General features: G+C 39.3%; 1 protein-coding gene across 4 annotated transcripts in view; it reads right to left on the bottom strand.

Annotated features, from left to right (window-relative positions):
* Positions 1-261: 261 nt before the first annotated feature.
* CDC42SE2 (CDC42 small effector 2) overlaps positions 262-23,558 on the bottom strand; it is a 132,278-nt gene continuing 108,981 nt past the window's right edge. For 3 of the 4 annotated variants that reach the window (XM_047854530.1, XM_047854524.1, XM_047854550.1), the window contains 3 exons: positions 7,084-7,185; positions 3,071-3,187; positions 262-2,635 (listed from right to left, as the gene is read on the bottom strand). In XM_047854530.1, coding sequence (XP_047710486.1) covers positions 3,089-3,187; positions 7,084-7,185 — 201 coding nt within the window. In that variant the 3' untranslated portion in view covers positions 262-2,635; positions 3,071-3,088. The remainder of the gene's footprint in view (positions 2,636-3,070; positions 3,188-7,083; positions 7,186-23,558) is intronic. The other variant, XM_047854539.1, reaches the window with a different exon arrangement.

The raw sequence follows: 23,558 nt of genomic DNA, 5'->3' as shown, positions 1-23,558 counted from the left end.
AATGTTCGGTAGTGCCCCTCCCTGAAGATGTGACAATGTCTCCAGACACTGCCAAGTTTTTCCTGGGGAGCAAACTTGCTGTCGTGTTGGAAATATTCCAGAACTGCTTAATGTGGCAGCTCACCGCTTCCTTACTGTGTGGCTACAAATTTAAATTCTCTTTTAAAAAGCGATGGGTTGTATTTTCAATTGTGATTACTGTCATGCAAAAACAAGAATGCTAAAAAGGGGCTCTAAGAGAAATGAAAAACCAAACCAGGATGGAAAGAAAACATTTATTGAATCAAAATCAATACTTTCTTTTTAATATCTACAAGCCAACACTGAATGAACACAATGTACAAAAAAAGTATGCTTATATTATAAAAATATGTCAATTTTATCTTCTGGGAGCTGAGCAGAAGTCATTTTAAACAAAATCAAGGCAAACTTGCTCTCTATAATGAAACTGCTATAATTTAATAACAAAAGTAAAAGCTAATATATAAAGTATCTCCAAAGGCCCACTTGAAAGGCGATAATGCTGCACTGGAAATGCCAAACCCCATCACCACAGTTAACGTTCCCAGTCTGTGCTTACTGGCACCACTTCATGCCTCCACCAGGGGAAAGCAGCTCTTGTATAGAACGCAGATCACTCTTAGAATCCATGGCATCAGTTAACCCTTGTTTCAGCAAACCACTAACAGTCAATCCTGTTTATTTAGACTCAATTTTAAAATGAGACATGTTGCCCAAAATTTACAATTCCACTTAGGATGTGGGGAAGCTGCACCCTTCACACTCTTATCTTTAACCCTCCCTAGAAAATCTGTGTCCAAGGTTAGTATGTTAAAACTGTACTTGTCTCCTTGAATTTATTGGCACCTTCCTTGGCATATGTTCTTGCACACAGTGTGGCTACTGCAGGTCAGTTACACGCCGAGGAGCATAGTAACGCTCCTGGAGTATTTGGTCCACACAGAAGATGTTAATTAGAAAAAGAGTAACATCAAATCATGAATTCAGGAAAAAGGAGCATGGCTCCCTGTACTGTGATTCCAGGAGTTATAAGTATAAAAGTTATACGAATTTTAAAAGTCAAAATAGACTAAAGAGCATCAGTACTGACAAGGCCAAGGTCAGCAAATTCCAGAATGCAGTATCCACAGAGTAAATTAAACTAACTGCCTATTTTTACTACTAAGCATAGATGTTTTTCTTCACAGATTCTCTCTCCGTGTGGGGTTGACACCTAAGAAGACTCAAAAGTGCAGAAACACAAGCACCGAGTTACCTAGCACCCCCACTGCACTGGGTAACTTAAATTCAAAAGCACTGGTGGAGAAATGCTTGCCTGCTTTGCCTATATAAACCCATTATTTATCCAGTTACCTAATTTCTTGGCTCTCTACATTTTCAATTAAGCCCCACCTGCTGCATAAAATGCTAACCCTACAAAGTGTAGTCAGAACTGAATTAGACACTGGATTTAAACATTTTAATAAGACTACAAAACCACTAACTGTCTTAACACTACACCCTCATAGGGAAGGAAAAGTACTTACAGAATTATCTGAAATATACATAATTTGTGAAGAACAAACATTTTGGAGCCTGAGCAAAGGTTTCTCACCAATGTCCTAAAGAATCACCAGCCAGACTGTTTTCATGAGCAACGATTCAGTCAAGTCACTAAATTGCTCTTGGTAACTTCCACTACCCTGAAAGAAGTGTGAATATGGAAAGGCCAAGGACTCTAGAGTGTGAAGTTAGGAGTACCGGCCAGGACTTGAACAAACTGTTAGTGGAAACAACTGGATCCCATAAAACTAAAATAAAAACAAGTAAAAACAGAATGAGTACACAATGAGACTGGATGAGGGCATCACCCCAACACGCTGATACACAACCATACCTGTTTACAATCCCAGGTCCTTGCTCTCAAAATAAATATATTGAACATTTACAACCAAATGAATGCCTTATGAATGCCAGATTTTAACTTTAAAAGAAGCTACAGTTAGGCCTCTTTGTGTGAAACTGACGAGACTTGGTGCCACAGCTAACCTTTCTCTAATAGCAGCAGTTACCCTCAGCCCACAGCAGCAAAGAAATACTCCTTTCTGGCATCCCATGGGCTCCCATATGAAGCAACTTCATAAAGCATGCAGATATCTATTCTGCTCAAGTTTCAAATGAATAAAAATCATTGTGCTTGTGGATGTCATACCTTCCAAAATATACATAAATGGTGACAAATTAACAAATAATAGCAGGTCCTACCTTACCAACAAACTCATAAGGCAAAGGGTTGGAGATGGAAGAGAAATGTTTCAAATGGCAAAAAAAAAAAAAAAAAAAAAGCAAAACAGTGCTAGCATTCACAAAAAAGATCATGCTAAGATCAGATCCATATTGGTAAAAATTAAGCCACAATCCAAAGTCTGTGAGTCCAAAGGCATGCATGCCAGCTGAAGGAAATGCAGGGTTCATCTGACAACAGCTTCTTCAGAGCAGAACAAGAACATCTCACTGGAGAAATCACAACAGGGTGAACAAGATGCCATCACACTTCTTTTTGTATTTGAAAAGGAATCACAACAACAACAAAATTAAAGAAGAGTGAAAAGAGAAAACACAAATTCACAATGACCTATAAAACCAAAAAGAAAAATCCAAATTATTTTTACACTTTAAGGATTCATCCTTTACAAATTAAACTAGACAACTCTTTCAAAGTTTATCATGAAAAATATATTAATAACGCTGTGTAAAATATAAAGGTACTTCATGATATACGGCATTCCCCACAGTATCAATACTCAAATCAGTAATTTCACTTTTGTTTAAGGGACACAATCTGTCAAAGCCTCCTTCCCAACTGGATGTCTTAAAGCATTTGAGAAGAACAACCTAAAACTAATACTCAAAGTAAAGTGCCTACAACCATCACTAGAAACACTCAACGGAGTAATAGATGTTTGCCCTTTTTCAGTAATTCACCATTTCTAAAGAGAACAAAGTATGTATCTTTTAACTCCAAGCCCTCACAAGCTATGCTGTTGGCGTGTGGGAGCTGGGTACTCACTGGAGAAGGGACGCGGGGCTATCCAGCCTTCGTGTCCACAAGCTGCATCTGTGCACTGGCGGCCATGCCACCCCCATAGCCCCCCTTGGACTGCATCTGGTTCTGGATGGAGCTAACCTAGAACAAGACAGAAACAGAACCAAGTCAGCAACTAGGGACAATGCAGCAGATGCTGGTCTCAACATTCCAGGTGAGCAGTTGTGGAAAGCATACTTTTTATAGAAAAAAATTCCATTTTTATAGACTTAAATTTTTATTTTAATATTTTATTTTTGAGAGAGATCGCGAGCAGGGGAGGGACAGAGAGAGAGGAAGACACAGAATCTGAAGCAGGCTCCATGCTCTGAGCTGTCAGCACAGAGCCCAATGCTAGGCTTGAACTCAAAACCAGTGAGATCATGACCTGAGTCAAAGTTGGACGCTCAACCAACTGAGCCACCCAGGCGCCCCTAGACTTAAATTTGTCTGATTGCCCTGAGGCAAGTTGAGGAGGCTAGAAAACCACTTGCTGGGCCGTCTCTTTCTCTCCCCATTTACCAGTGACAAAATCCCTGTTCTGTAATTCACAATGTACTTGGTAACACTTCAAAAACAGTCTAAAGCATACAGATCAACTCAAAGTATACAGACACCTCACGTATGGAACCACGTCCATTAGAGACAAAAATAATTATGAATGAAATTGGACCAAAGATCAATTTTTAAAGTTCCATGTGATAGAATTTACATACTTGATAGTGTTAAAGTTAGGCATCCAAAGACTTGGATGGTAGTCCAAATGTATTCATTAATATGGTTAACTCTGGGTGAAGTATTTATTCTCTCTAAAGGTAAGTCTTCCTATCTGTAAAAGAGTCAACATGATAATCTGTCCTAACCACCCAAAAGGGCTATTTTCTGATGTATGAGATACATAAATGGTGCGGTATTTTCTCTCTTACTGGGCTAAAACAAAGGTGCATAAACTTACTGGCAAGTTGTGAAGTACCCTAAGTGTATCATCCATTATTCCAATCTTACTTCATACCCCACTGGAAGCAGTGAATGAGAGAATCAGGCTAGAATGCTAGAAAAAAGAGAGGTAAAAAAGTTTCAGAGGTGTTGACCTAACTGTGAAGAGTCACAGAGCCCTGGCAATCAGCTCAGCCAGCCAGTTGACACTTCCATGGTTCCCCAGGGAGGGGACACGACAGACAACATCCATTATTAATCTACTTATCAAATACTTAGTAAGCACTTAATAGAAAACATGACTTGTGTGGTGTTTTCACTGGTGATGCTGAGTCAGTAGGTTTAAAGAAAATAGTAAAGACTTGCCTATTTTCTGAGCAAGGCAGTTTTAAATATATTCTAACAGAAAAGCAAAATATAAAACGCATAGCTTATTTAGAATCCAAAAGGGTTTAAGTAAGAAAATGTAACTGGCTCTCAAATGGGTAATTTTTACCCATCTACTGAAAATTTTACTCACATTGAACATCTTATTCTAGTGGTATCACATGTTTTATCTGTTTTCACATTTAAAATGACTACTTTATTAAAAAAAAAAACCCTGAAATCTATAGGCCAATTTATTTTCAATAAACATCCCCGTCTGAGAAGGCTATAGTACTGTCCATATGCTACAGTTAAAATTCATTTTCTGCTCCTTTTTTGTGGTACAAAGTTGATTTTACCTACCAAATAATTTCCCACCTAACATGTTACTTTTTTTTCTATATATTTTAGGGCCTATTTATAAAAAAAAAAAAAAATACAATCTTTGTATTTTTACATAGTGGATTCATAATGTCATGCTAATTCTAACCAAGAAAAGAAACTGGTTTTCCTCCAAAACTCAATTGTTCAATTTCAAACCCCAGGATTTAGGTTTTCTAATGTATTATTTTGACTGTGTCTGTATTTTAACACAGTAAGTCTACATTATTAAAACAGTCATGGAATCCTTTTCTAGCAAAAATTTAGTATAAAAGGTTATCTTGGGAAGAACAGTTTATTTAGGAGAAAACAAATTCTAAGTCATCTGACCATTCAATAATTCCGTATTGCACAGCTGTTTCATGTGCATCAAGCCATGTACCTAACACATGCTGCTCAGTCTAGGACAAACTAACAAGGCAAACTATTTCTTTGGATAAACAACATTTATGCTTTTGTCTCACTTACACTATTACTGTGCGTAAGAGCAAAATTCTCTCACCATATCAGGCTCAGACAAGTTTTACCTATCAATGAGACTTTCAGGAAACTCAGCAATGGCATGATATTCAACCTGACAGCACTGACTAAAAAACCAAGCCCATGCCCAATAGGAGTCAGAAGCTGTTTGTCACTGTACAAACAAAAAACTAATGTCGGCAGTAAGTACAAAAAGCCTTTGGGAGACATATTTGCTTCTAATGAGCTATGACACTTTTTAAAAAATCCCATCCCTTAGCAGAGAAAGCTGCCTGGAGACAGCCAAGGGCCTGCCTTGATCCAGCTCCTTCAGATGAAGCAGAAGTAGACGCCCCTTCAAGAGTCCTTCCTGAAGTTCTACCTAAATCAACGGCAACAATAGTCACCAACATCAATGACAGGCTCCTTGTAGAGACAAAATGATGAATAGGAATCTTAAAGGAAATTGTGAAATGTACATAAACAAGATTTAAAAAGTTAAATACCATGAACTAAAAATTTAATTCATTTTAAATTAAAATGAATTTTAAAAACCTGAACTGGGGAAGACATTTATTAAGAAATTAAAATTTGGGGTGCCTGGGTGGCTCAGTCAGTTAAGCATCTGACTTCAGCGAGTCTGAGCCCGGCCATCAGGCTCTGTGCTGACCGTGTGGAGCCTGCATAGGATCCTCTGTTGCCCTCTCTCTCTGATTCTCCCCTGCTTGCATTGCGTCTCTAAAAAATAATAAACATTTAAAAAAAAAAATTCATCAAAATTTGAAGCCATTCAATCTATTTATATGTATTAAAATAACCCTCTAAAGAAAAATCCTAGGTTCCCATTTGGTTATTTCATGCTGATCCAGGAAACAAAGCTACTGAATTTGTATTTTGATAGCAACCTGACACCTCTTACAACTCCACAAAAGCAGTTGAGCAAAACAAAGTACTTTTCCTACAGATTTAAAACAAACAAGCTGTTTCCTTTCCAGGAAGCTACAAATGTTATTCCTTTGCTTACCTAGTAACTGATGTGACAAACTTGTTTGCTGTATCCAGGATAACCATCTACCTATTTTAAAAGTCTCTGCTCTCTTGTAAAGTCTTTTGTTAATTCTGCCAAGTAAGAAACGGGCAATTCTCTATCTATAAAAGTCTTACTAATTTTCTGGTTCTAAACACTTCAGAGACCATTTAGGTATATTAGTTTACTTTAGATTTTGGGCAAAGAGGCTCCTGATACTTAGTGGCTTATTACTTCAGGGCAATAATGAGCCAGAGCCCTGACAAACCCTCATTTGGTGCTGCTTCTATTCTAGTGCACTGTTTTCCTCTTGGATGAAAATTAAGGAATATACAAGTTCAAGTGAATAAATCTAAAGTCTATTCTGAAATACACTGAAATCTCTATAAATAAGAGCAAATATGCACAAATTTTAATCCTCTGCTTAGTATCCAAGTTATTTACATTTCAGTGATGAATAAATCACATTCTAGTATCAAGTAAAGGCTAATATTTTATAAGGTAAAAGTGATAAACAGGTCTGCAAAAGGCAACTAAGTAAATTTAAGAGAACAGAAAGATTAATGTTACTAAAAGGCTGGTGTTCAAGTCCTTTAAAGTATTTTTTTCAGGAGAAAGGCAGAAACAAATGCATAGTTTGGCAAGTTAGGGAAGAGATTAAATTTTCACTTCTTATTTTCTTCTCTATATACTCAGGTTATGTATTTATATTCAGTGCCAACACATTCAATGAGCATTGTATCACCATTAAGAATGTATGTGCCTGTCATACAGATGACACAGGTCTATGCCCCAAGACCCCATCTGTATCTTCCATCAAAACACTTACGGAATTCATTCCACTGAACAGGTCTCCTGATCCTACATGAGCTGTGTGCACAAAATTTGTTGGCTCTCCAATCATACTTCGGTCAATCCGCCGGCGCCTTTTCTACAATATAGGGAATAATGTATTGAGAGATGATTTTATTAGCAACAAACTTACTCTGATCGATTTATATACTACAGATGAATGATTTTAATAACATAATAAAATTTGCCCAAGACACCAGGATCCCGAAATCTTGGACTACCACAATTACCTCATATGATGAAATCCCAAGAGAGATACATGTGCACGTGTGCACACACACACACGACCCATAAAGCAAAACAACATATTATTATTCAGAATTTAAAATAGATTTTTTGGCATAGCTTTAGCCACTGGCTTGTTTGCATAATAACCATTTAGGTTTCATTGTTTAAAAAAAATAAGACAAATGTAAAATTATCATCAGTCGCCACTATTGTTAGCAAAGAACACAGTGTGATTTGAGTACAACACTCTGATTTTTAACATCACTTTCTAGCTTTCATGGTTAACTGACGTTATTTTGATGGTTATTATTACTTAGATTACACCCAAAAACTCTTCCACACTGAAATAAATCAGCTGCTCCGTCTGGAGGAGATCTGGTCCTAGCCTGTTCACTCTTTTCGGGTCTGCACTGACTGGGAATGAAAGCCAATCCAAACTTATACTAGGCTGGGCCTTAATAAGTCCTAATTTCTGACAACCACCTCTGACAGGGTACAGAATCCTATTTCCCAGTAACTTGTGCTACCAGCTACAATCCTTCCCTCACCAATATGCCCATTTATCCATTGAGAGGTATTTCCAGGGTAACTGTTTTACTGATCGTGAGATCATGAGAATCAGATCGTTCCAGAGACCAAGGTTATCTTAAATCAGTCCCAAGTTTTCCATGAACCCCTTATATAACTGGGATCTAATATATTCTAGAAATTGGAGTGTATCTACATCTACTGAAAGGTTGCTAGAATCCTGTTAAATCCTAAAAACAAGACAGACTCAAGCAACAGCCCCTCATGATTAAAAATTTATTTTCTACAAAGCCACACATTTAAATGGAGGGTTCATGCATTAATTTTAGGAGCCGCCAAAGATTGTTTTTACTGTCCTCTAGTTGTTACTGCTACTGTTTAGAATCCCAAAAGCAGCTTGAGCTTTTCCCTGGAAATACTTATGTTCATCCTCACAGTTCAACAGTGACACTGGACTACCTCCAAGTTCATTGGTTTTTTCCATCCAGGGTTCTATATGGCAGGTGGTGGTCCTTGTCTATCTGAACATAAGTTTTACTGTCTCTTGGGAAAGTTTTCTTCTATTATGTTTTTTAATAATGCACCTTGTGTTCCTTTTTGTAATTTCTGTAGTTCCTGTTATGTGCACAGTGGATTGTGTATATTTTCATCCATTATTTTTATTTATCTTTATAGTTTTACTGTACTGGAAAGTAACTTTACTCGATTCTCTTTGGGAATCCACTAATTTTTTCCTATAGGCCAAGACAGTAAGTAAGCCATTCAGTCTGTCATAGCTTCAATTCCACTCTGGTCCTTTCGGCACAAAAGCAGCTACAGACAATGCATAAACATATTAAGTGGAGCTGTGTTCCAGTGAGCATTTATTTAAACAAACAAGTACCAGGCCCAATTTGGACCATAAGCAGTAGTTGGATGATCCCAGTTCTAGACCATTTTTTTAGTAGATATGTATTATTTCTCATTTATGGTTATCTTTTCAGAAGCTTTGTTATGAGAGGACATCACTGCAATATTTTCTAATCTGAGAATTTGTATTATAGGTTTTCATTTTTCCCTCTCAAAATGCTTGACTGTATGGATTATAGTCTGTAAAACTTGGAGCAAAACATTCTCATTCGTGTGCTTAAAGCCCCATTTAGTTACTTCAAGTCCTTTTTTGAAGGGTTGATAAATTCAATCATTCTTTTGGGGCCCTGCTTCCTAGGATTACAGAAAATTTTCATGTTATCAGAAAACCAAGGGAAGGTATCACATTCTTCAATTTTCTGTCAGCACAAAGGCAGAGATTTCCTGCTTTTTATTCTATGTTCCTACTTCAGGTGTCCTAAAGGAGCCTCAGACTGCCGACCCCTCCATCAGACTTGACACCCACAGCATCTTTTCATCAGGGAGCCATGTATCAGCAATGCACCATCCTTCCCACTCTGTTTTCCATCTCTTCCCCAGACTCCTAGTTTATCTATTTCTATCATCCCATTTAACGTACTTCCCTTCACACTATTCTCATCTGGGATAACATAGCATAAATGAGCCTTAGGAAGTGATGCTATCTTCTCTTTTCTAGGATTCATGTAGGGAAAGAAGAAGCTAATGATAGTCTTGCAGCTTTTTTCATCTTGGCTACCCTGTTACATTCCAGTGAATTTGGGTGAGAAAGTTGTTTGTCCAGGCACAACCAAATAATTTATGTTTGCCAGCAGAAGACAAGAATTTTCTCAGTACCCAGGCAAGACAAATTGTTGGGGCTTCTTCCCCAGTAAACCCCTTGACTGATAGAAAAGACTTCTAGCTTCCTGGCACCCTCCACAAAGCAGGAAAGGGTGGATGGCTCCAGGTGAAGAAAAAGGATAGCAGTTAAGTTCCATGGGATAATGGCATTTGCAGACCTGCAGACTTTTCCTCCTAAGGGCTTGTGCAACCAGCTTGCAGGTGCAATAGCTCATGATAGCTGAGGGTGCCACTCAGCTCAGCCAGAGGGCCCTCTTAGGCAGACAAGTGACAGGCATATTTCAGAAAGAAAGATCTACTTCAGGCCACTGGCAGTCTTGACCACACAGGAGCAACTTCTCAAGCTCGATCTTCATCAGTGCCCCTGGAAGTTATGTTTGTCTTAGCACAAGGCTACACCTGGCCCATAGCTTCACATGAAGTGATTCATTCTAACAAATGGATTACTGCAGGAAGATGTTGGGAGAAGAGTCAGCACTCAGGCCATCACCCAACCCTTTCCAGAAAGGTCTCCTGAAAGGAATTAACAAATGGATCAGCTTGTGAATCAAATTCTAAGACTAAAACATTCTGAATTTTGAGGGAGGATGTTCAACAGAGACTATTCTCTTAATGAAAAGCAAAGAACAAATAACTAATTTGTAAATCTGAGAACAGTGAGTACTGAGTTCAGAGTCTGGCTTTCCCTTACATACTGGAATGTTTCTTCATGCCGTGTAATCCGATACTGATTTAAGGGACAGACGTTGAAGCTTTCAGTCCTTCCTTCCCTGATGACATGACAAGCTGGTTTTAAAAGCCACTCTGTGATATCTGCAGCTGGCAGGGAGGCTGGAGGTGCCAAAGGAGAAGTTATTGCAGTAATGTTGGTGGAAAGAGAGGACTTGGATTTAGCTGACAGCAGGTGAAGGGGAAAGAATTGGCTGGATTTAAAAGGTATTTAGGGGGCAAGATCAACAGCATTTGGTTGCTAACTGGATTTGAGAAGGGAGAGCCAGAAGTTAAGAATATCTGAGAACAATGTGCACAATTCACAGGGTCAGAGAATACTGGAAGAGGGCCAGACTTTAGGAAGAACATGAAAGAGTTTAACACACACTGAATTTGAGTTATCTGTGAGACATGCAAGTGAAGTTACCAAGAGGGCAAGTTGGATACACAGATATAGGATTCTGAAAGAGGCTAAACTAGAGATAAGAAATTAAGTCTCACCACTCAGCACAATAAATTTTTTTAAAATTTACTTTTGAGACAGAGAGCCATCAGGGAAGGAGCAGACAGAGAGGGAGACACAGAATCCGAAGGAGGCTCCAGGCTCTGAGCTGTCAGCACAGAGCCCGACATGGGGCTCGAACCCACAAACCATGAGATCATGACCTGAGCCAAAGTTGGACGCTTACCTGACTGAGCCACCAAGGCACCCCTCACCAGCAGAATAAAGGTGTACAGGTTAAGGGGACTTCTGAGGAAGACAAGTGCACAGAGGAATCCTAAAGTTGGGCAGAGAAAAAAAAAAAATCCCTCAAAGGACACTACAAAGAAAATGCCTGAAAAGGAGGAGGAAAATCAGGTGCATCCTCTTCTAGGTGTCATGGAGTGATGAGGCAAACAGTGGAAAGCTGGGGAGAGGTCAGGTCAAGGCTGGAATATGTCTGCATATTCAGATTCAGCAACATGCAGTGAGCACCTTCATGAGGGCTAAGAATGGAAGACCACTGAGGGGGCAGAAAAGTGTGTAGGAGTCAGGAAACAGAGCAGTCAGACACAAACAACTGGACAAGCCTAGGACAGGGACAAGAGGGCAGGCTGCAGCCAAAGGAAAAAAGCCGTTTTTCCATTTAAGATGAGAAAGACTGGATTTATGCTTAATTTCTGATAAGATGCAGTAAAAGAGACTGAAGTAGAGAAAAATAATGATCAAGGTGGTAGGTTCCAGAGAAGGAAGGAAGGATAGATGCACACACAGACTGCAATGTTCTTTGGATCTGTGTTCTAACATTATCAATAAATCGAAAACCTAGATTCCAAATATAATTTATTATTTCAAAATACAAAAATGTATTACTTTTTAGTCACTGTGGACATTTAAGGAGTAGGACACCTCTGTGGTAAGACAGAGACAAGATTTAACTCATGGGTAAACAAGGGGAACTCCACAGTTGGGCCTCTGCAAAGAAAAACAGGAAATGGTGCACTCACTCTGATACGTATTAACTGCTGTCAGTAGCAGAGTCATCGTTTTTCCTGGAAACGTACTCTATTCTTTATAGGGAACTCTATTAAGAGTGTCAACCTTTTGAATAATTGTTGCTATCCTTGAAATACTGTTATTCTGCATAAGGTCAAGGAAGGAGACAAGGAAAAATGTCTCTTCACATTTACTGAATGTTACTGATGCCTCCTTAAAGCAGTTTAATCTTAGACACACATATTGAAATTTTTTTTGAAGATTTTTAACCTCTACACCCAATGTGGGGCTCGATCTCAATGACCTGGGAATCAAGAGTCACGTGCTCTACTGACAGAAACAGCCAGGTGCCACATACTGAAATAGTGTGAGATGAACTTGCTTTAAGTTTTCCAGCTGAGGCGAGAGGGTCACAGGTGACACAGGATGGGGCCCCCATCCACAGCTAGTGAAGCTGGGTGCTACATACCTGGGTGAGGCGGTTCTCTTCCCTGTTTCTGTGTACATGTGGTAATTTTCCTCATCAGTTTTTTGAAAGTAAGTTTTTAAAGATTTGTTATTTTAGTGAATTTTCTCCTACCTTTACAACTTAACACAAAAACCTAAGTCTTGTTTACTAGTAAAAACTATGTGACACGACAATGAATAATAAACAATTCCTTTTCTGATTTCCACCAGAACTTCTGTCCTCCTCCTTTCTGATACTTTTTTTTTTTTTAAGTTTATTATTTTTGACAGAGAGACAGAGAGAGAGCGCGCGCACGTGCGAGCGCGCGCACGTGCGAGCGCGCGCACGTGCGAGCGCGCGCACGTGCCCGCGCGCGCACGTGCCCGCGCGCGCACGTGCCCGCGCGCGCACATGAGTGGGGGAGGGGCAGAGAGAGGGAGACACAGAATCTGAAGCAGGCTCCAGGCTCGGAGCTGTCAGCCCAGAACCTGACTCAGAACTTGAACCCACAAACCGCGAGATCATGACTTGAGCCGAGGTTGGACGCTCAACGGACTGAGCCACCCAGGCGCCCCATGATACTTTACAATTCTAAAATCATACCCTACCTACTTCCTGTCTTCCTCCCCAAAACTACCGGCAGAGATTTTAGGTCCTTGAAAACTACACTGCAGAGCTCCCATGTGACACTGGAGCTGGCTACATTGTCACCTTAGGGTGTGTGTGCTATTCGCATCCATCATTCATGCACTCCCATCACATGTTCCTTCTCTGAAAATAAAATTATAGCTGAAAACCAAAAATGGCTTACACAGTAAGGCCCAGGGGCAAGGTGTTCAGTGTACTCAGGGCTTCCACAAAATTTCTCTACACTTTTCTCAGCTGTGCCCTCCTGTCAGCTTCATTGTCAGGCTGGTAGCCAACAGAGCTGCAGCAAGTCTAAGGCCTTCTGTCCGTGTTTACTGACATACAGAATAGCGCTTTATTAAAAACAAGACAAATTCCCCCCTGAGGTTTCCACAAAACTTCCTCTGGCATCTGAATTCTCTGCCCTGTCCTGAACCAACCCCTCTCATCCACAGAATGCCTTCCTTGAGCCAAACTCAAACCCAGTCGCTGCAGAGGGACAGCAGTTCCCTATGAGCAGCACAGACCTAATCAGGAATCACCAGGAGCAGGGGGGGGTCTGCCACTCAAACGATGGCTCCTATACGACAGACGAGGGGGAGAATGGATGCTGTGGTTGTAACGATAATATCCCGTTAGGAAACTGTTAGTGAAATTACCAGATATTTCAAAAACCTAGAACATACAAAGTAGAGAAAGGATTACTCTGAGATTCTTCTTCCAACAGATCCCTCTTCTCTGGTTCCTCACTCATCCACTACCTTACATCTCTGTGGTTCTTTTTGATCTTGTGTAAGCTGGCACCCTTGGTGTCTTTTCTTCCCTCTCGCACATCTTTACCTTATCAAGTCTATGCCGATAACTAGTGAGTCTATTTTCTACTTTCTGGGCTTGAGACTATACATTCAACTGCTTACTGATGAGGCCAGAGGACACTCAAGCTTCTGCACTTAACGCACAACTTTCTTTGCATAGCCCATTCCTCCTCTTCAGTCCATGTTTGGTCAACAACATTTCTGCCAGTATTTCCAGCCAGGTTTGAGGGCTGTCCCTCACCACTCCTTCTCCCTCATATGATCACATCCAATTAGCAAACTATCCTGGGGAGTCTGCCGCTTTCCTCCCTCCATCCCCACATTACTGCCAAGACCTTATTTCGGGCCCTTGAGCCTCTCACCTACGTCAATGCAGGAGTCAGGAGTCCCTCACTTATCTGGTTCCAGTTTTACAGTGTTCTTTTCCCCTTCCAATACACCTCACCCTGAATCTAGGTGTACCTTTCCAAAGTACAAAACTGATTGTGTTACTCATTTCAAATCCCTCAAAGGCTTCCCAAATTTTCAGGATAAATAAAAAACTCCACAGGCTATGGAAATCCTATTTTTCTCTCTATCCTCATCTTCAACTACATTCTTCCATGCATTCTAAGCTTTCATCTGCTATTTCAAGTTCCCTAAGTATACTATGCTCTTCCACAACTCTGCATGGAAGAATCTTTCCTCCTGTTCCTTCAGTTCACTAACTCAGGCCTGACTCCTTTACTCCCTGGGGTTACTCCCACTCAGGACTCCCTGACTGCCTTGTATTCACCTACTAAAGCAAAATTTACATCTCGCACCAAATTTAAACTGTCCCCTGGATAGGAGATGTGCTCCTATATAGGCAGGCATATAAAATGTGAATCCACAAGGGCCAGGGCTATATATAACACACAGCAATTTATCAACAAACTTTTTATGAATAAATTTATGAATAGTATGACATTCATGTTTTCAACACACCTTTTTTAAACACATTTCTACAGCAATATAAATACTCCCCCCCCCCCACAAATATTGCACTCTCATATTTCTTGAATATTAACCAAGTATAGCTTCTAGAGAAATAGTGATTACTTAATCACTTAAATAGAACTTCCTTCAGGACTACCATCTGGGCAGTTTAGTGTGCAAACACATGCCATTGAGGAACAATTCGTGGTCAAGCCCCACAGGGCAACAGGAGGCATAAGCTAAGAGCACAGGTAGGTACTTCTAGAAATGGGCACACAGTGAATAGAAAATGAAGGTGCCGGGGCACCTGACTGGCTGTCAGAAGAGCATGAGACTTGATGTCGGGGTCCTGAGTTCAAGCCCCATGTTCAATGTAGAGATCACAAAAAAAAATAAATAGAACTTAAAAAAATGAAAGTGCCACCTGAGACAGTGAAAAAAGCTGGTGCCTTCAGGCTATTAGGTAGCAATCACTCACACCAGTGCAGCCCAAGTGAATGAAAAACAGAAAAAGAAAGATATGCTACTGACAGCTTGGTGACCCAGACAAAATAGAAGTGAACCCCACCTGTGTATTTTATCAAATAAACCTATGATTCCCAGGAAATATCTTGGGGCCCCACACAATATTTTCAATTTGAGGGAAACCCAATGATATTCAACTTAGTAAATAAAGGTAATTCAAAATTGCAACATTATGAAAGAGAATGTCAACTACCTCCATTTTGACTTTAGGCTGTACTTTCCAACTGATTAAGTTCTCCTTTCCAGCTTATCTCTTAAGTCAGGCAAAAGACCCTGTGGGCAAAGTATCCCCTGAAGGAAACAGAAACTACTCCCTTAAGCAATGAGCACTGTCCTGAGCCACAAGACCCCATGTGACTGACTCCAAGACAATGATCAACTTGACCTTCAGTGCCCGCCTGTTTGCATTCAACCATGTTTATCCCACATTATCCTTATATAAACCTGGTATTTTCGGCACTCTGGACAGGCTTTGAGACTTCAGTCTACTCTCACCCTAGTGTCGGACTCACTGAAATAAATTGTCTTGTTTCTCCCTGCCTTTGGATTTGATTTGTGGCAAGTGGCCAAACCTGGTCTGTTCGGGACCCCTGGAACCAGGTGCTCTTGCAGCCCCCTCCACTCCGGGCTACAATTAGACCATATGCTCTTTCTAATGGCACATCTCTGCAAAGCAGTGCTTTCTGTGGTTGCTGTGAAAAAACCCCAAGCATTGTACGAGAAACAATATGGAACTAGAAAAGAGAGTTGGTGGCATTCATTCTGATTCCATGGCTTGACAAGGACAGGCATTGATATCCCGTCAGTAATCATGATTATATTCAAAGGAAATAAAAATTTTTTCTTTCAATTTGTTATTTTTTTAAAGCAACCAAGATGTTAGGACATACATGTTTACTAAGTTGTCTGCACAAAACCAGTTAATAAATCTGTAAAGAATTTCTCTTGGCTTAGAGGTGCCATGAAAAGTTACTCAAAGTATTAAGGGGACCAAAAAACAAACTTTGGGAACCTCTGAAATAAGTTTATGTTTTGAAATATTGACAGTATAACTAGGCAACAGGCATTTCTAAAACAGTAATTTTTTTCTATGATACTGATTCCCTGGGGGCATGAGCTGCTTTTGAGAGGCCTATTAACCAACCAATCCATGTAACAGAAAAAACAGAGTAATAAAAGCTAGAATATAAAGATGGATTTGAGATTTTTTTTTTTTTTTGGAGCAAAAGAAAAGTGTGTCTTCACTTAGGCAAAAAATGAAAACAGTAGCTTTTATAGCACTAATATCAACAAATACATGGAACACCCTCACCCCAAACCTATCCTCACTTGGCAACTGCCCATTATTCCTTAAGACCCAGATGGAACTCAACCTGGTGAGCATGGAGAGAAAAAGGCTATTTCAACCTTGAGAGCTCCTTGATCTGAGCATGGAGTGAAAAAGGCTATTTCTATTCTAGCACCTAAAACACCGTATCATAATCGATATACTCAGAGTTTGATTTCCCTAACATACTAAGAGTTACCCTATGACCAGAGCTGTGCCTGACAATAACTAGACAAGAAATGACTGCTAAATGAGAAGGCTTTTGAAATAGTGTCAGCTCATTTCTCTAAAACCTGTCTTATTCAGTATTATGACCAACTATTTCTCAAAGAACTATTTTATGTGAAAGACGTTTTTAAAAAGAGGGAAGGAACGCAAATTCTGGTGTTCCTATTTGTGCGCAAGTCACTTATCTGATAGCTTTTTTTTTTTTTTTTTTAATCTCTGCTTCACAGTAATGCCGTGTCCTAAAGACCTCAACTGCCATCACTATTTTGGTTTTATACTGGGTAGAACCTCAGAAGTGGTGGTTCTCAAACTTCTCTGTACATCAGAATTCCTGGAGAGTTTGTTAAAACACAGGCTGCATAGCTCTACCTGCAGGATTTCAGATACAGCAGTTTTGGGGAGGGACCAAAAATCTGCACGTCTAGCTGCAGGCCCCAGCTACTCTGATGGCTCAATGGTTTAGAAATACTGGTTCTAAAAACTTACAGGTGAATAGCTTAAAATAAATAATAGGTAATACTTAAGAGTCTTACTACATGCCAGGCACATTTCTAAGCACTTTAAACACAGGCACTCAATTGCAAATACCTTCAATATGTGATGCTTTAATATTGCCTTCAAATCTCAGCACCTCTGGCAATTCTTAGTATCCTGACCTTTCCTCAAGTCCATGCATTATACTCCCATTTGTTCACCTGTTACACTCCCTGAATAAAATTTTAAACTTTATGTGGGTTTCTTTTTCCCCTTTATTTATTTAGAGAGAGACAGAAAGCACAGGAGTGGCAGACAGGGAGGGAAAAAAGGAAGGGAAGGAGGAGGGAGGGAAGGAGGGAGGGAGGGAGAGAGAATGAGAATTAAAGCTGACTCCACGCTGTCAGTGCAGAGCCTGACAAAGGGCTCAAACTCACAAACCATGTTATCTTGACCTGAACTGAAATTAAGAGTCAGACCAGTAACTGATTGATCCATTCAGGCGCCCCCAATTTTTGTGTTTTTAAGTTACTTGGCAAGCCATTAGGTTGAATGGGTTTTGTTTTTTTTTTCCATTCACAATAACTCTACAACAACCAAGCCACCAATGGTGGTGGTTTTTATTTTTTTTATTTTTTTTTATTTTCTTAGTTAGACTTCACATCCAGCACTGAGCCCAATGCAGGCTTGAACTCACAACCCTGAGGTCAAGAACTGAGCTGAGATCCAGTCGGAGGCTTAAAGTACTGAGCCCCCCAGGCATCCCCATACAATGTTTTTTAAATCAATTTTTATCAGAAGACCCTAGGGGTGTCTGGCTGATTCAATCAATAGAGCATGCGACTCTTAGTCTCAAGGTCAGGAGGCTAAATCTACTTTAGGTTTAGAGATTACTAAAACAATAAGTAAATAAATAAAAGAAGAGCCTAATCAATGAAGTAATAATGAAACACTTCTTAACCAGCTATACCTTAGGGGCCACCAAAGAGGAGGCAGATACAAATTCCCGTCTCCCAGTCTCTCCCTGGAAGCAGCCTATGTGCATACTTTAAGAGCTACTGTCTGAGTATCTGATTTTTAACAAGGCTCCATATCTAGGTGATCCTCCCCTTTAGGACACTGACAGGTCATGGCATATGGTCAAGGATTAGGAACCACTAACAAAATCTCACAAGGTTTTAGACAGAACCAAAAACTTCCACCAGGCTGGAATGATACACTTCAATTCCTATACAAGCCCAGTCCATCATGACTGGAAGAGGTGATTCTTTGATATAATGGAAAGAAACCAACACCAAGTCAAGGAATATGAGAAAAGAGAAGAAAATTTTCCAAACTAAAGAACATGATAAAACTCCAGAAACACATCTTAATGAAATGGAGTTGATTTCCCTGAAACCACTAAAGATCTCAAAATAATGGTCATAAAGATGCTCACTAAGGTGAGGAGGACAATATATAAAAGAGAAACAATTTCCACAAAGAGAAAATAAAAGAGTGTACCAATGAGAAATCACGAAAGTAAAAAATAAAATAACTGAAAAAAAATTAAACATTTTAACAAAAAACTAGCTCAAGTGGAAGAGACGATCAACAAACTCATAAGACACTGCATGTTCACGAATCAAAAGGATTAGTATTGTTCACAAGTCCCTATTACCCAAAGCAATCTACAGATTCAATGCAATCCACATCAAAATTCCAATAACATTTTTCTCATAAATAGAACAAACCATTTAACGTTTGTGTGGAACCCCCCCCCCCAAAAAAAAACACCTGAGCAGCCAGAGCAATCATGATAAAAAAAGAACAATGTTGAAGGCATCACACTTCCTGATTTTGCACTCTATCACACAACTACAGTAATCAAATCAGCATGGAATTGGCATAAAAACAGAGACCAATGGAACAGAGAGCCCCCAAATAATCCCAATCTCATATATGGTCCATTCACTTACAGCACAAGAGCCAAGAATATAGAACACAGAAAACTGGACAGCTACATGCAAAAGACTGCTATTTTATACCCAAAATTCAACTCAAAATGAACTGAAGACATGAACATAAAACCTGAAACCATAAAACTCCTAGAGGAAAACATAGGGGATAAGCTCTTGGCAGGGATTTTTTGCATTTGACACCAAAAGCTAAACAACAAAACCAAAGTAAGTGTGATTACATGAAACTGAAAAACTCTGGCACCACAAAGGACAATATGAACAAGATAAAATGGCAACCTACAGAATAGGACAAATTATTTGCACATCACTTATATGATAAGGGGCTAATATCCAAATACATAAAAAACTCACACAACCAATGTATTTTCTCTTTCTAAAGATCTTAACATTTTCTACAAAGGGCACGTGGGTAGCTCAGGTGGTTGAGCCTCTGACTTTGGCTCAGGTCATGATACCACATGAGCCATGATCTCGTGGTTCATGAATTCGAGCCCTACATCAGCCTCTGTGCTGAATGCTCAGAGCCTAGAGCCTGCTTCAGATTCTGTGTCTCTCCACCCCACAAACTCCCCTGCTCATGCACTTGGGGGCATGTGCTCTCTCTCTCTCAAAATAAATGAACATTTAAAAAAATTTTTAAAATCTGCTTTAAAAAATATTTTCTTTTCGGGGCACCTGGGTGACTCAGTCAGTGGTGGTGCAGAGCCTGCCTGGGATTCTCTTTCTCTCTCTCTGCCCCTCCCCTGCTTGTGCGCGCGCTCTCTCTCTCTCAAAATGAAATAAAACTTTAAAATAATATTTTATTTTCTCTGACTTTATTGTAAAGATACAGCATATAACACATATAGCAGCAGTTTTTAGGGAGTTTTGATCGTGCAGGGGATTGGCCCCTACCTCTGCACTGTTCAAGGATCAAATGTATATACATACATCAAATCTATTACATTGCATACCTTAAATGAATATAATGCTATATGTCAATAAAATTGTGGGGGAAGAAGAGAAGAGCCTATTTCTACCTCACAGACTAGAAATAGTTAGGTCCATAGTTCTGTCAAATGATCTACCTGTACACATTTTCATTGCTTACCTCTAGGCACTAACCAAGTTTTCTACAACATACTTCAAATGTGAGTCATGGTTTTATTTAAATAATGATTGATAAATCACAAGCTTACCAGGATGATTATTCAGAGGTCATCTATAACCTATGTACAGATATCACTAATGACCTGACCTACCCAATCCACTATTTCCCATCTGTGTCCATAAGCCCCTTTAATGCTGAGTCAAACCACCTTTGAAGGTAGTCTGTAGTCCTTACTATTTAATACATTAAAAGTGAAAGAAAATTTCTGCAAAAATCAATAGACATAAAAAAGCTGCTACCCTGGAAAAAGGCATTGTCATTACTGACTTTAAAATATACAAAAATAAATGATTTATCAGAAGAGTTTATTACCTATTAACCAACATATACCTAGTAAGTGTCAATACACTGTTCAAAATGACACAACACTTACCATTTTAAAGGGAGGAAAGTGAAAACCATATGAATGAACTGTGATAGATAATACAAGTAGCTTCTACCTTTTACATTATCTTTCATAACAGATTTATTTAATATGGCATAAAAGTCAAAAGGGCTTACATAGCTCAGCTTTGCTAAAACCCTGCTGAAAGTATGTAATTAGCATCAGAACTTGGGCCTTCTTTTACTTTTTCACTTTGGTTATTCTATCAAGGGGTTGTAAAATAGCCTCAAAGTTTATTTTAGAATTTGGTAAAGAAATACAAGTTTCTGACAGTATAAACTATCATTTACCAAAAGATAAAGAGTTGTTTTTACAATTCACGTATCCTTAGCTCCTATTTCACTGATTCAGGTTTAACTTCTTTTTTTTTTAATACAGTAAGCTTAGGGCATTCCAGACCTACAATAAATTTTCTATTGTTCTTAAAGGATTTCATGCAGCTTTTTAACATGCTTATCAGAATGATTAACAGATATCTAAACTGACAAAGTGAGATTTATCCTTTTGTAAAAATAGACATAAATCTTATAATGGACACATGCCATTTTTCCTGCATATTTTTTGTTCTGCAAACACCAGTCTCCTTCCTTTCCTTTCAGGAAATCACCTCTTCCCAAACCCAACCTTATGATTTTGAGAGGCTGCCAACCACAACAGTCCACAACCCTGATTATAAGTGTGTGCATACGACACAGATTGCTCCAGAATCCTTCACTGGAAAGAACTAAACCAGGGAGAAACCCTTTCTTCCTCATGGTTGTGAAACTGACATGACGGACCTGGAGCTGAGGGTCACCATGTTACCTATGAAGGAAAAACAACCACCTCTCGTCAGAAAGCAGCCTAAGTGCCAAGAATCAAGAAAGACAGAGAGGAGTCTCCACTGTGCCCTAGGCCCTGGATACAGATGTTTAAGAAGTCAGATCCAGCTTTCCCAGGACTAGTAATAATATGAGCTAATAAAACCACCTGTGGAAGTCTGATTTCTAAGATCATAACCAAAAACCCCCAATTAATAGGTTAAGGGACAAACTGAAGAGAACCCAGGGGTGAGATACTGCAGAGACTGGAAAAAAAAAAATCTATTCTTCAATAACTTAGCCTACTTTACATTTCATATTCCCCCATGAGGGTGAAACTTTTAAAAACAGTAAGGCTTTTCAGTATATGTATCAACTTATACTATATCTTCCACTCTGGGGATGATAAACAATAATCTGCTGGCTTCTAGATCTTGGTGCACACTCACCGGCATGCCAGCAGTGGCCCTGAGGTCAAAGGGCTTCTCTAAGCCCTTTCGATAAAAAGAGGAGAGCTACACCACATATCACCACAGAGAAATCAGAACACCCAACTAGAGTTACAAGCAAGGAATTACCTCAAAGTACAATAGGCAGGATATTTTGTGCTGGAAATGCACTGAAAATCCAATCCTGAGTACAGTCTTCTTTATTTTGCCTTTTAGAGGTTAGTAGAAACTAACCTTTTCCCACTCAATATAAATTTCACAGTTGGTAACAGATAAGAAGTTTGCAGGAGGCCTCAAAATTTTCTTTTAAAAAGAATCTCTAAGCAAATTTATAATGACCTTTCAAGGGCAAAATTGCTAAAAGCAAAACTGAAAGAACTAGCTGTTCTCGCTCAGAGGGAAACCTGAAGTGAACATGAGTTCTTTTGTCCCTTCTATTTAAAGTTAGTATCTGGATTAAACCACATGTTGCAAGCACCAAATAGGTTTAAAAAATAATCTGAAACTGGTTTTCTAGGTACTAATGACAGTTATTTCAATGATCTTGAGTATAAAAGCCTTTCCAACACTAGAGATTTCTGCCACCACGAGTCGTTGTGAGATTGTTTCTGTCCATTCAATATGCAAGCATGTGTGTATACATGCATAACATAGCTACCTTTAGACTTGCAAAATACCTTCTATACTGCGCAAAGAAAGTGTGATGTGGGTGACTCAGCTGAACATCCCTCTCTTCATTTCGGCTCAGATCATGATCCCAGGGTCATGGGATCACGGACTGAGCCCCACGTTGGGCTCTGCACTGAGCATGGAGCCTGCTTGAGATATTCTGTCTCTCTTTCCCTGTGCCCCTCTGCCCACTCGCACACATTCTTTCTCTAAAAAAAAAAAAAAAAAAAAATTAAAAGAAAATGTAATATGATGACCTACATTGATTTTAGTACAGTGAGACCTGTATTGGACTTGTGGCCTCAAAAAGTGTACATAATAAATTTGTGCTTTCATCTACTAACCTTGTGACAGACAATCTGTTACTGCAGCAACAGGAAACTAATGCACCCAGAGAGATCATTACTGCTACCCAAGGAGCCACAGCTGCTACTAACGCACATCTGGGAATCTTCTTGTCCACTATTCTTTCCATCTCTACTGTACTGACAGTTGCTCTAAAATAAACCATTTTCTTAGAACTGAATTATTTTCTTTTCTTTCTTTTTTTATTGTCAAGTTACCTAACATACAATGCAGTCTTGGCTTCAGGAGATTCCCATGATTCATCACTTACATACAACACCCAGTGCTCATCCCAGCAAGTGTCCTCCTCAATGCCCATCACCCATAAAATGAACATCTTTGTTTCAAAGAAAGTCATGTAACTCCCCAAAAATGCTATGTAAAATAGAGAAAGAAAATCCAGTGTTTATATTTTTTGTAAATACTGTTCACAAGTGAGTCAAGCAGTGTTCCATCATTTTCTTTTCATGTACTATGTTGAATTGCTTCTTTTTCTTTGCTTCATGTTCTATGAAACCATCATTAATTACTCCAACACCATCCATAAATAACTGCTGGTTAAATAGCTAAATGGCTAGTCCATATAGTCTGAAATTTCATTCAATAGGCCTTCAACC

This window comes from Prionailurus viverrinus, chromosome A1, assembly GCF_022837055.1.
Source record: "Prionailurus viverrinus isolate Anna chromosome A1, UM_Priviv_1.0, whole genome shotgun sequence".
NCBI classification, from domain to species: Eukaryota; Metazoa; Chordata; class Mammalia; order Carnivora; family Felidae; genus Prionailurus; species Prionailurus viverrinus.
Note: the sequence above shows the minus strand (reverse complement) of the source record. Positions and strands in the feature narration are given on the sequence as shown.